At 38.6% G+C, this 14,760-nt stretch overlaps 1 protein-coding gene across 4 annotated transcripts in view; it reads right to left on the reverse strand.

Annotated features, from left to right (window-relative positions):
• Positions 1–539: 539 nt before the first annotated feature.
• Positions 540–14,760, reverse strand: part of Moe (moesin) — a 43,242-nt gene continuing 29,021 nt past the window's right edge. For 3 of the 4 annotated variants that reach the window (XM_073083895.1, XM_073083893.1, XM_073083894.1), the window contains 9 exons: positions 8,793–8,915; positions 8,195–8,365; positions 7,351–7,562; positions 6,285–6,545; positions 5,426–5,531; positions 4,809–4,943; positions 4,298–4,444; positions 3,451–3,678; positions 540–2,953 (listed from right to left, as the gene is read on the reverse strand). In XM_073083895.1, the coding sequence (XP_072939996.1) occupies positions 2,789–2,953; positions 3,451–3,678; positions 4,298–4,444; positions 4,809–4,943; positions 5,426–5,531; positions 6,285–6,545; positions 7,351–7,562; positions 8,195–8,365; positions 8,793–8,915 (1,548 nt within the window). In that variant the 3' untranslated portion in view covers positions 540–2,788. Of the gene's footprint in view, positions 2,954–3,450; positions 3,679–4,297; positions 4,445–4,808; positions 4,944–5,425; positions 5,532–6,284; positions 6,546–7,350; positions 7,563–8,194; positions 8,366–8,792; positions 8,916–10,090; positions 10,114–14,760 lie in introns of those variants that run through there. The other variant, XM_073083896.1, reaches the window with a different exon arrangement.

Raw genomic sequence — 14,760 nt, forward strand, 5'->3', positions numbered from 1 at the left:
GACGTAAATATTTTGATATTGATTTTATGACAAAATTATTTTTATTGAATAATGATAGTATTAACCAATTTTCTCTATATATTTTAATGCATATGTAAATGTATTTTGTGATGAATTATGTGCGCGAGAGATTTAAAGCACACCAATGATGATATTCATCAATTCATGGTTTAGGTACAACGCTTATATATGCGCTTAATATATACAGGCTCAATGATAAGGGGTTACTGAATGAGCATCAACAAACGTACCATAGAATATGAAAACCAAAGACTACACTCTCAGATATAATAATCATACTTATAATAATGCTGTCGGGCTGTCGGCCTGTAATACATTTTAATTGAAATTTATAAAAAATGTATTCCATATTATTTTTGTAATAAAAACCTCATGTAATTGGAATAAACATTGACGTTGCTAAATGTTTTGAGCGTGAAGTTATTGCTTCATGTATGTAATGCAATTCACGTGTATGTATTGTATTCGATTATATGTATATAATGGGATCGTCGAGGCGACAAATAAAACTCAACTAATATTCACTTAAACATTTTATTGGAAAAAAAAATTTCATCCTAGATTGAAAGGCAACATGGTATTGTATAATTTTAGAAATTAATGACAAGATAAAAACTTCAATACTGCTGCGGGCCCGGCGACCGCGCCCGCGGGGACATGCGACGGATGGCACTTATGTATAAACAAAACTCATACAAATTATTGCAACTATTTTTTTATTTTTCTCATTTTTTCTCTCAAGAAACCAAGTAAACGCCACCGCATTGTAACTTATGGAATGCCTTTTACTCACTTAAAAATTAACATTATACACATCCTATAAGCATACAATTAAATATTTTAGTAGCTATTTAGAATTTTGTTCAGGAGGAGGGTTCGAAAATAGTCGTAGGCCGATAGTCGGACCGCCTCGGAAACTGTGGTTAGGTAGTTACACTCGAAAGCTCTAACTCGACTCCTACATCTAAAATATAAATGATTATAAAAATAAATAAGGGCCGTCGCCCACCCTTTCACCCGCGGCTCGCGGAGTCCTCAACATCGGTGTCTGACACTCATCTATCGCGGAGCGTCGCGGCCACGCTCCACATACGAACACTAACTAATCAACAGGCCAACTACAATAATAACGATCCTACTACGAGTTAAAAAAGTATTAATCCTTTAAACGAGCACACGGCATTAATTTATGACTCACAAGATATGCTCCCGACACGAATAACATAGTTACCGAATAAAATCCAAAATAGCTTATAAATAATTATAATAATAAAAACAATTCTGTGCGTCACGACGGCGTCGCGACGCGGGAATCTTCAAGTACGATGTATACATATTCGGTTATTATAGCACATTATAGTCTAAAATAAAATTACTATTAAGTAATAATCAATATTTACACTTATAGTCCCGACTACGGCGCCCGACGGATCCGATTGTTCTTAACACATGCAAGCACCCTTCCGATTTCACCTTTCTATTATAATAACAGTTTGTGGTTGATAATCTCCTGGCGCGACAGAGATATATATTGCCTGGACGGTGTATAAAAATATGAAAAACTCGATTTTTATGATTATACTATCACTTCGTGTCCGCCCGCGGCGGCCCAACGCGTACGTACCTCGAAGTAAACCGATGTGCGATGGATCGGGCGATCGATCGCTCGACTGATCCGTTTGGCACTACACTCGCGTGACACGTCGCGCGACACGTCGTTACACCGCGTGCACCTCATACAATTATAACCTTTGCCCATAAAGACTACAATTGTATAACTATCCTTAGCTTACATTGTCTCGAATAACATTCAAAAGACCGTCGACGACCTTTGGGGCCACACACACGCTTATAAAATCAGCGATTTGAAAGCTGAGAATGTTAACTGGCCTTAAAAGTGTTTAAGAAAAAAATGTAAAAAAAATGTGTATACACAAGGTATTTCGAATGATTGCTTTTCACATACTTGTGTCCGATTGTCTTTAAAATATTAAGTTATTATAAACGTAAAGTAACAAGGAAAAATAGAAATGTTAAAAAGGCACATTCTCACCCCTCAAACCGATTTTGATCCACAATTCACAGACTCAACAGTTACACCCGGCACGCCTCGCGCGGTTATAGGCAGTATTCAATTATTATAATAGTAGATATGCTTTGTGCATTTACAAAAACTATGCATTTCTATGAAAAAGATTACAAATTACGAGATACATGTAAATAGACATTCAATAGCCATATTTAAAATACGTTTCAAAAATGTATAATAATATTACATGTTTCCTATACAATTTTTAAAATGAATATATTTAGCTGTAGTCAAAATTTGAAAGGGTCCTTAGTTTCGGGTTCCACGAACGGAAGTTAATACTTTTCCGTGCTATTTTACCAATAAACGTCACTAAGCTTAACGCTGCTCCATTAAATACGATTCAAAGTCGTTCTCAATCTCATTCTACTTCGTTCGAGCGAATCGTCTCGTTATCCGTCTCGCAGGCGAACATATAATTCCCGGGTAGACAGAACGAGGCACAACCTTTCTTTGTGACAAAGAATGAGTTTCGGTGGAAGGTTCGGAGGTCGATTTGACGGGGAGGGCGACTGGCGGAGACGGTGTCACCGAACGCGTCAAAATACAGAACCAGGGATGTCCAAGGCGACCGTCCTCCCCGCCGTGTAAATGCATACAAGAAACGACTTTGAACTGGACCGTACAATGCACCGCGAGTGGCGGCGGAGCAGCGACCGCGCGGGCGCTGCGGGCGCTCTACATGTTCTCGAACTGGTCGACGCGGCGCTTGGTGTTCCCCTTGCGGATCTCGCGGAGAGTCTTGTACTTGTCGCGGCCCTGGCGGACGTTCTCGCGGTGGATCTTGTCCATCGCCGTCTCCTTGGTCTCGTCGCGCGACTGCGCCAGGTCTTGTTTCAACGCCTGCCGGGATGAAGTGGGAGATTAAGTAGATGTACATGTACTTTTTAGGGTTGAGGTAGATATAAATCAAATAGTTCAAGTAATTAATTGGTGATGTAATTTAACAAGTTGAGGAGTTTTCTTCTGTAAAAGTAGGTAGTTAGATTTAAAAACATGTAAATTGGCCTGCATTAAGTCATATCTGATTAATGAACTGTTCATTAATCAGAAATGTCAGTCAAGCCAAACAACGACATATCCAGAGCACGGTGGAGTGAATGCGCGCGTACGTGTCCATGTTCATAAGTGCGTGTGTGTGAGAACTGAAACAAGTATTACGGGTGTGTACAGTCTGCCTAAAACTGCTACTCCGCTCCGAATATAGAAATGAATCGCGTCGCCATAACAAATCGTGTGACTACTCGCTCGCAACAATTTCAGAACGGACTAGCAGGTTGGCGCGGGCTAACGTGCGGCATGCACGCGCCTCGAGCTGGAACAAGGAGCCCCGCGGTTACCTTGAGCTGGTTGTGCAGGCGCTCGCTGCGCTCGGCGAGCGTGCGGCGCTCGGCGAGCGGGTCGACGAGGTCGTCGGGCCCGCGCGCCAGCTCGCCGCCGCCCGAGTCGGACGCGCCGTCGGAGCCGTCCTCCGCCTCGCCCTCCGCCTCCGCCTCGCCCGCGCCGCGCTCCGACACGTGGTGGTGCTGCGGCGTCGTCGCCGCCGCGAGCAGCGCCGCCGCCTCGTCCTGCCGACACACGTCACACGTTACACAACATGTAGATAGATACACGCGGATAATCCGATAAATAAATTGTCAAATTATAAGTGCATGAATACGACCACAAAGACCGATTTATATATTCCTCTATTAATTATAAATAATTAGTACAACACGGATGACCTGCACGAGGCACGTCCTTGCTATAGCTTTGAATAATCCTTTGACGTTAGCAAAAAACCCACATGTAGAGTACTGACTACTGAATACACCGAAAAAAAAATATTCATATGTCAACCATAGATAAGTATAGATATCTCACCGCCTTGTAATTGAAGGAAGTCATTTAAATAAACGGATAACAAATCTGTCAGCCATTTGATGGCTGTAATGGTGTAATTTACTCGGAACAATGCCGACATGTGCAGTTAAGTGGTGCAAAACAACACGATATCGAAGAAAAAGTGCAGAGAAATATCGTTTAATTCGTAAATGCTTTAAAAACGTTTTTTTTTTCTATATATTTTTCAAATACAAAAATACGACAATTTCAATTGACAAAACTGGTTATATTTTCTTGTAAAGAGTGACTAATCTTTATTAATCTATGCCTGTAACTAACAAGGAGCTAAGGCAGCTAGCGTACCTGCTTGCGACGCGCCTCCTCGACCTCCTCCTGCAGGCGGCGCGTCTCGCCGTCCTTGAGCTCCACCTCCTGCTGGATGCGCGACACTTCCTCCTGCTTCGCCAGGATCTCCTCCTCCAGCTTCGCGCGCTCCGCTGCCTCCATGTTCTAAACAACAAACGTAACATTTCTATACCAGCTCTTCTAGCGAACTTGTGAGAACATTTTACTATTACAGGTGGTAAAACACTTTCTTCATATATTCTTCACACTTGTGAACCTTATGAGAGTAACGAAATTTATTATGTACTGTTTGGTTGCAAGTTTTATTTTATTTCAACGCTAAATTCAAGTCTCTCCCAAAAACAGAAGCTCCAGGCTACTTTTTAATATTCAAATGCAGTATGCATTGAGGGACCAAACATTTGTTAGACAATTTTCTATAACTCCTAAGGCATGCAGTCCGGAAATATACGTAATGAATACCAAAGACCGAATGAATAAGGGAGCCAGCATAGTGTAAGTGTGGTACCTTAGTCTCCTCGAGGCGCTGCATCATGGCCTGCAGCTCGTTCTGGCGCTGCTCCAGCTCCTCCTTGGCGGCCTGCAGCTGGCGCAGCTGCTCTTCCAGCCGTCTGATCATGTCTTGAGCCTCCATCAGGTTAGCCTATCAACACATATTCATTGTGTTCATCAATTATTATCAAATATGATATCATCATTTTTATTCATGAACTAGCTGTGCCCCGCGGTTTCACCCGCGTTAAAAAGAAATCTAACAATATATCTATGACTAACATTTTTGCCTATAATGGTTGCCAAGTAAAAGATAGATATATGCTGTCGCGTTCTAAAACATAAGTAGCCTAATTTACTCCTTATTACATCAGCTACCTGTCAATAAAAGTCCCGTCAAAACCGGTTCAGCCATTTCAGAGATTAGCCAGAACAAATAGACAGACAGACAGACAAAAATTGTAAAAAATGTTATTTTGGTGTATCATATGTAATATGCATGTAGTAAAAAGCGGTTATTTCGATGTAAAAAACAGACACTCCATTTTTTTTTAATGAATCCGTATAGATTTAGTAGTAGACTTGACTATAATAATTTCAAGTGGAAGAAAAAGAGTAATTCGAAGTTCTAACCTGCGAGCGCTCCATCTCCTCCTGCATGTGGCGCAGGCGGTCCTCGTACTCCTGCTGCTTCTTCTCCGCGCGCTCGCGGGCCGCGATCTCTAGTTGCAGTTTCTCCCTGCAATTGTATTAACCAATTCATTTTTAACTACCCTAATTATTATGAGTTAGAATTTCAACAGAATAGCATAAGGAAATGCAATTGACTTGATGCTTAACGATGATTGCGGCTGATGAACAAACATAATGGACTCCAAATAAATGAAGAATAATATGTATGCATATTTTCTAGCATATTAAACCTTAACAGAGATGTTTATCGTTATAATTATGATGACTATTACTTTGTATGTACTAAATCATACAAGTAGTATAACTTAAAGTCTAATTACAAATGCAATTGTGTATGTGTGTGTGTGTGTGTAATGCGTTGAGTGTTTTTTTTTCTTTATAATATAGGAGTAGCAGACGAGCATGCAGTCCACCTGATGGAAGTGGCTTTTGCCGCACATGGACATATGTAATCAACCCCAGATAGGATTACATGTTCCTACTTGAAGTCGGCCACAGATGCGCCGCTACCCCTGAAGACTAAGCTGGAAAGCCTTCAAACCAGAACACAGCAGCGCTTAATACTGCTGTTATAAGGCAGAAATAGGTGTGGCGGTGGTGCCGCCGGAGTCTAACCCACAAAGGGTTCTACCACCTTTAAACTTAATATAACTTGAAGTCTAATTACGAATACAATTGTGTATACGTGTTTGTGTGTGTGTATAACGTGTTGAGTGTGTACGTGTAAACGTGTTTGTTTGTGTGTGTGTAATGCATTTAGTGCGTACGTGCAAGCGTGTTCGTGTGTGCGTGTGCGTACCTCTGCGCCTGCTTGGCGAGCTTCTCCTCGCGCGCCTGCGCCTTCATCTGCTGCACGTCGATGGTGTCGGGCTTGCGGCGCCGCATGTACAGCTCGTGGTTGCCCATGCACAGCGCCAGGATGCGCTTGTTCACGCGAACGCGGGGCGCGAAGAACACGAAGTCGGGCGCCTTCTTGTCGATCGGCTTTATGATGAACTTGCGGTCGTTGAACGATATGTTGCGGATCTCCGACCACGGGAATCCGATCTTGGGTGTCAACCTGCGCGTAGGAGACAGACTCTCAGTACATTGTGAATAAATTATATAAAGTTGAAAAGTTCAGTAATAAGTTACATTTTCCTGAAAGAGTTTGGCTGTTATCATTGCACTTAAATGTGTGTATTGGCGACCATTAAAGACACTGATAACTTGCTATCCCCATCTTACATCCTTTATTATTCCTCTATGATATGTGATCTCGCTTCAGATGATAATCACGTGATTACATAAACAACAGAATAATAGCCCCATATTAAAATCCTAATTAAGTGAGCAACGTTTCGCTAAATAATTAAAATAAAATCTATATAATCTTATGCAAAATTTTGATCGACATAACCAATAAGGTATCAGTTAAATCAGGATTCAAGTGATATTAGCACATGCAACGGTGGCAGGATTATCTTATCGGGAATTATATCGTATTTGCGCTCAATTAATAACTTCATTGATTTAACATGCCACTCCAAAACATCTGATAGAACATATCAAAACAAACAACTGATTGCAAAAAAAAAAGTTCATTAGCAACTTTTTATCTTAGGAGTGGTGCATTATTTGGTTGTAGAGCCTCACTATAAGATCAGGATTATATATAATAAAAATAACCTATTGCAAACCTATTACATTATCGTTTAATACAATTCTAGATCAAGAAATTTGAAGAACTTGTGCGAAGTTTATCACTGACCAAATATTATTATAAGGAAGTTCGTCCGGCAATCCCCATACAGAACTAGTTATAAGATGTTTTCACGTCGAAACTACTCTCTTCTAAAGATCAATTAAAGTCTTGGCACACTCACTTATCATCTTTCTCGTAGATATTGAGGCCGAGCGCATCCACACCGAGCCAGAGTTCAGTGTTCTTCTTGTTGCGGATCTCGAAGTAGTTGACGCCGTACATTTCGAGGTCCTGTGCGATCTTCAGGTACTCCATCATCGCGTCCTCGCGGAGCATCCCGCGGTGCTCCTGCCACCAGTTCGTGATGCTCTGCTCCCATTCCTCGCGCGACATCTGGTTCACGAGGGACGTTTCATATTTTAGTTGAAATTGCTACACAGATAGCTAGAACAACACTGATCAGTTTATGAATCTTGTCCCAGATTTAGAAATGTTAAAGTCATATTATTATGCCTCTGTGTGGGACAAGCACCAGTATGTATATACATTTTCATAGTGTGAATTATAATAAATAAATATATTTTCATTTGTCACGTTTTAGCACCAGTATGTATATACATTTTCATAGTGTGAATTATAATAAATAAATATATTTTCATTTGTCACGTTTTAGACATAAGATTTCGTTTGAAAAGAAGTGGCGAAATAAACTCTGTAGCTTTATTTTTACAAATATAATCTATCACACGGAATATAAAAAGAAATTCTATCACTAGTGGTGGCGTCTATTTTTAACACTTCCATATATTATTATATACATAACCAAAACGTCAAAAGATCTCTTTTGACGTTGATTCTAACAAAAGAACAAAGCAAATCATTATGTTCGCAATTTACGGGATAAGCAAAATTTAACTCTTGATTCTAAAAAATAACTCAATACAAATCTGTCTGAATCGGTGCAGAATGAAAAAATACGTTGCTAGCAAAAGTTGATTGGTCTATTCCATTATATTTCCACCCACCTTGTGCTGATCGGTGACGCGCTGCGGCAGCAGGCGGTCGTTGGCGAGGAAGCCCTGGCCGTGCACCGCGGGGTTGTGGTCGCCGTGCCGCGCCTGCACCGCGTACGACGCCAGCAGCACCGACGTCTCTGGCGGGCAGTAGATCTCGTCTGACAGGATCGCGTTCTTCACCTGTGCGAGGAGACAACCGGATGATGGATGAGATCAAGGATTTTCTCTCGCTAGAACTACTTTCAGGGACAACGATCGTTTGTTTTAACAGCCAGAAAAGAAACTTACGTGTTAATATCATTCAGGAGTTGTTTAAATTTCTACATGCGACTGAATTATTGATCACATAGATCACCTGTCTGGCGGTGTGATTACCATATCGGTTTAAAATGTAATATCCGGTTTTCCCAGCTAGACGTTTACCTAGTATGATGTTTAATAAATTATATAAATAATATGTTTTCGTTGTTGATTTGGGTAAGTGATGTGTATTGTGTAGAACCAGGACAGAAATCCTACAATGAAGCTAAAAAGTTTATAAAGAATCAAATCCCATTCATGATTCGGTTATCATTTAGAATTCCGCAAATCGTTGAATGTTGATTACCTGAAGGTAGAAGAGCTTCAGTGTGATCTCCTGGATGAGCTCGTCGGCCACATCCTCCGGGTAGAACTTGGCTCGGAACTTGAACTGCAGCGGGTTCTCCTTCTTCACGTCCTGTTGCATCACCTGCAAGGAAAACGATTGACATATATTAGATACAGTTATTGGAAAACCGTGGTCTTATATGTTTTACGGGATTGTTTTATATTTTTGTAACGTGTCTTTTTATTATTTCAAGGTTTAGTTGGTTTAGTGACAAAATACAGCACGTCTATTCTGTGCATTTTCAACAATTTTTCATATAATTTTGAACTTTGATATTATCCGATATACCAAATATACAAGAGTAAGAGTACATAGTAGACTTAATTATAAGACGATAATCGAATAATGACATGTTGAAGGGTGTATTATTATCATTGTTTCTGGTTTATTTATCCTTGGGATTTTTTGTACCTATTCCAAGTTCAAGGTACGACATAATATTCCTCCTAAGCGACTAAATAACTTTAATACAAGTACACAAGAAAAATATTCCTATAATGCACAAGTAGTTATATAACATGACACAGTACAACAAGTGGCAGTCATTCATTTACTTCTGAATAGACGCATCACTTGAACACATTAGCAACACTCGATTGTCGTGGAAACTGGTTCTGCCCACATGCTAATATAATATTTATAACTGAATTTTAACTAGGAACGTTTCCCACATGACGTCGGCTGATAAAAAATACCAAGATCTTATTGGAACGTTGGGTTGCAAAAAATAAGATCTTTTGAACTCTGAATTTCGGATGGCGTCATGTATGCTTCATGAAGATAATAATTCTGTTAAACACAGCTGCGTAACAAATACTTGAGTCATCGAATATATTCTATTGAAATTTACGAGCGCACTTCTTAACCCTGGCATGTGTTATGATGACGATAACATACATCGAGGAAACTAAGGACTTGTTGTTTTAATTGTGTCTTACTTTTCAGTAAAGTATAAAGTTTCAATACATAAGTAGGTATATTTCCTTTTGATCTGGTTTTGGTTGAAATGGATGGAATTCATTGAAACATGGCATTGGCTCGTAGATAAGAGATCGATCAGTAGATCACATGGATTGCTTGCCCGCTAATATTTCAGATTGATTATTGATTTGGAGGACAGCGTTTCCGAGTAATCATACCTTTTTTTTGTAAATAATTTTTCACTGAAAATCTTTCATTATATTAATTCCATTTAAATTCAAAAAACAAGTTTCTTAGCAGTGTTTATTATAATCTATGTTGACATTCGATCTTACCCATCTGGAGAAAGGTAGCGACCCTGACTTCGTTGCGTGCCCGAGGATCCAGGGAAAGCGTTAAAAAGGCAACAATTAATTATAATACATCGCCGCTTTCCGGCAATATTACATGTAAATTACTTAAAACTAACAACGACATACATAAATAACCCATGTTTTTTATAATTTTACAATGTGTAATATTATATGGAGTTTCACATTTAACAGCAAGCGTAAATTTTAGTTTTTCCTACCTTCTTCTCCTACGAAAGCTATAATTTTGAATTGACTTAATTCTATAGTTTGTGTATTATGTATCCTATCTTTCTTCTATTCTCTTTTATGCTTCCCAAAAGTTTCCTACGGCTTGGCGGAGGCACTGCCCTGCCTCCAGATAAGTAATTTACTTGAATGAAAAGGTAGCCTTTAAAAGGCTACATCTGTGATTTTTCTTCTTGTATTACAAGCCCCAATACTTACTGTTTTAGAATAAAAAATGTATTAATTAGAATTACGAGATGTCCAATGTCTATATTATTTTTTTAGCATCTACTAAATCTTACTTTCGAGCCGTAAGTGACTAATTACCAAATCAATCAAAATCGACACTGTAAAACGTTTAATTGACTGGTTGAATGAGATTGATGAGCGTGATTAGCGATATATAGGCTACTGGCACACTGCCTACTTTTTATGTACGATAATCGAGCCTGTCTACACATTGTCATGTACCTAATACTCACTTTTGTAGTAAAATAATAATCTATACTGTAGTTTTTATTTCATTATGCAGAGGTTCAACAAATCTTGCACAATATTTTTTAGCAAAAGAATATTTCTTCAATCAGCAGGTGTAATGTGATACCTGAGATTTTTGGATTTGATCTGTCAGGCACATATTTAAGGGATAACTTTAGTTATCTGCTCGGAGTTTAAATGTCTATATATGTACCTGTGCTGTGTGCGTATCTAAGGCACCCACGAGACAGGCAATCCTACTATGGGGTTATGGTGGTTGGTTGGAGTTGACGTTTGTATGTAAAGCACTAATGCGAACTGTCGCGTGTCGCGCGTGTGCGGAGGGCACCCTCAATGCCCTGTCACCGTTATATGACCTTTTCACTAGTCCGCAGTCCAGCCGGCGGATGCGAAACACAAATGGAATAAAACTAGTGGACACTGTTAGTTTTTTTTTCGTCTGGCGTCGGACGAACTTCAGGAAGTGATTTCGCACGTTTCATTATGTACAATTCAATCTGAATAGATCTATGTGCATTGCGAAAATTAATCTATTCACAAGGCTACATTTAGGAGATATTCATTGTGAACTTTTTTTACACTAATAACTTCCTCAGGAATAAATACTATATCTTTTATACAGAAATGAAATGTATTCGTTCGTTCAAGTTCGTATCAGATTGATAAAAATGTAAGAGATCTGAGGACTTAGATCAAAGAGGTAATCTACATCCAATAGGTAAGCGAAAAAATATTTCAACAGGAAAAACTTAACTCTCATTACAGAGAAAATATATTTTTGTATCATGACTGCATTTTCGCAAACACAGCTATCAGTGTATACCCTTGTAAAGACAATCAGGATCTTAACATCTTGTTTAATCTATGCATAGTTAAAAGGTACAATCGGTAGGTACACCCACTTAATAAATAGCATCTTACTTAACCACAATCAAGTGATTACATTCCATGGAGAGACCTTGCGTTCAACGGTTTAGGGATCAGATCAGAGATGCTCAAATTTGTAGCTCTGCGTACCCCTATTAGACATTTTAATCAATGGCGACCCTTTAGAAACTATGAACTTTAGAAACCATGAGTATTGAGTACCTAAATATGTTAGGTTAGTTATAAATAAATTTAATAGATGGGTTTTTATCTTGCCGCATTGACCTGAATTTAGGAGGAACGATACATTGACTTATTCCCTAAGCAGCCCCGTTATCTACGCAAATTTATGCACGTACCCTCTACCAACAATGGACGCACCCCACTTTGAGAAGCCCTGGTATAAGGTTATTAGACCTAAAACAATGCAAAGCATATTCTAATGCAATATTGTTCAGGTTATTGAAAGCTAAGTGTATTTGCATCGTTTATCTTATCTGCTCTAGATTTGCGTGAAATATTTAAGTGGCAATAAGTCAACATTCCACTTTAGAACAATGGATAAAACAAAATAATGTTTCGACAGTCAGATCATAATTACCAGAGTAAGGTAACTAGGGAAACTTGGTAACACAGATAATAATTACTCGAATAGAATAAGTTGGTACTTCTTGGTAGTGGCACACGGAGTGAGTATCTACGATAAGATGACACTACATTCATAGGACATTATGAAACCTGTTTTCGAAACGATTACATTTCAGCCATTACGTTATAATGTTTAAATATTGCAATAGCTGCGAATAATAACCCATATACAAGTTAACAATTACACATTATAAACCATAACATCACCGAGCTTAATTACTAGCAGTGAACTGATATATAAAACCTTCGTTACGTTGGAATAGCATATTTACTTAAGAAATGAGAAGCGATATAAAAATTCAAAGAGTGTAAGAATATAAATCGTGTTATGAATGAAATATTCGAGACTCATTCCTCTCAATTGCTTTAACCTTTGATTTGTTAACAGCACTGACCTCGTGTATTTTAGTATTAATCGGTTCACAAAAATACTTTAACATTCTCGAGTTAATATTACTGACAATAAAAATGATATTTACCATAACTCTTAATTTGTTAGAAGCTATACCATGTAAGATATTTGGCGTAGAATACGATATCGTTCATCAGTCTTCCGCAGAAGCTACATTTAATGAATAAATAAAATATGCAAAAGTAGACATACAAACATTTATATACTTTTAAGATTCAATAACTTTAGGTACATAATAACACATATCTATTAGGTACCTATTGTTTAACAAGTTATTAACATTACTAGAGCAGTTAGCGACAAGAAACAATATATTATTATCTTTTCAGGTAAAACTAAACGTTCGTTTGAACGTAAAAGTAGAAACTCCATATACACTTACTTTGTAATAAACAGTGTATAAATATATATATATTTTATATCTTATTTGTCTTTTTGTCATGACAGCTAATTGTTCTATGTATACTACGAAACATTAAATATATGACAGGATTAAGGAAGTAGGTATGTTTCATCCTAAGCGATGCAATGAAGCATCCACTACAGTAAATAGCACTTCCAGTTTCCAGAATTTCTGATTCTCTTGTATTCTGATAAACTTATGCTTACTTTAGTATTTTTAATTTTTATTACATCACGTCCTCCTATTAAAAGTAACTAATCACTCCATTACTGCTTTATTCGACTTGCTTCTCTAGGATTTCACGGATCTTTAACACCGTCTATACAATCATCGAAATGGTAATTAATCCCTAATTATTATTTGGTCAATCACAATTCTATGGTGAATTATGCGGCCATTATTTCCTACCAAGGCGGCCAAAATGATAAAATTAATTAATAAAACAATTTTATAATGACCACAAGAATACGTTTTTACTTGATCAGATGAGAAGAGTCCAAATAAATACACATTGCATTCCATTCACGAACTTTTGCAAATCATTCTAAAAAAATCGGGGTTGGTTGGGTTGTTGTTTTAAATTCCTGTAATTCTAATAACTTATTGACAACTTTTGCGCCATATCGATCAAATTATATGATAAAGACATCTAGCACATCTACCACAAACATTTTTACGTGAAACCTAGTGTTACTATTCCAGTTGTCTCGAGCTCGCATTGCCATCTAACTGTAACATAGCTACCTACTGCCATCTTACCATATCATCCTCCCTATCAAAAGCTGCCTCCTCATCGTCTTCCTCTGGTGTCATCAGCTTCTTGACCGTCGTCGTCACGAACTTGGACGTCTTGTTCATTATGGTATCCGGCTTGTATCAAATATGGCATAGTTTCATACATATTGCTTGAAAAACAACTAATGCATTTTTATAGTTTTATATTTAGATCGTTTTAATCGAATATTACCTATTTCCCTAACTACAAAACTTTGAAATGTATCTTAACGTGGTTTAATATAAATAATACATTTGCGTGATAGTACAAGTACCAATATACAGGTATTGACGTAATTTTAGATAAAGTCAGCGCATTGAAGATGAAGATTGAAGAGTCTACGAGCGCTAAGATGTGTATTCGCGGAGTGCAGACGACAAGTTGACTAGTGAGGTGGAACGTTAATTAGCGAAGTTTTAGCGGCGCGATGAGATTGAGCAACGCGGCAGCAGTGAGCCGTGGGAGCGGCGAAAGTACGGTCAACGACCCCGCGACCGCGATCACTGCACAATCAGCTGTTCTTGTGCGAACATTCCTCTAAGCATTCGTTCAAGGATACTTATTGATTGCACCTGCAAGAAATTTCCTTTTCCAACCAAGTCTCCCGACTGTGGGACGCTTGGCGTCGTGATACTAGGAAACGTGCGTAAATTCCGATGCGTATGTGATTCAATCAGTTCGGATTGGAAGTGAAACTCGGCGACCGTTTGAGACATTTCTCCTCACCATCGATACGTTCGCACGCGCACCGGATCGCGGCCAATTGCCGTGGGGTGCGACGAAGACGATCGTCTGCCGTCTCGTTCATCTTTAACCCAGTTGGC

Source organism: Epargyreus clarus, unplaced genomic scaffold, assembly GCF_041222505.1.
Source record: "Epargyreus clarus isolate Ecla_fem2 unplaced genomic scaffold, WU_Ecla_fem_2.2 ptg000019l, whole genome shotgun sequence".
NCBI lineage: Eukaryota > Metazoa > Arthropoda > Insecta > Lepidoptera > Hesperiidae > Epargyreus > Epargyreus clarus.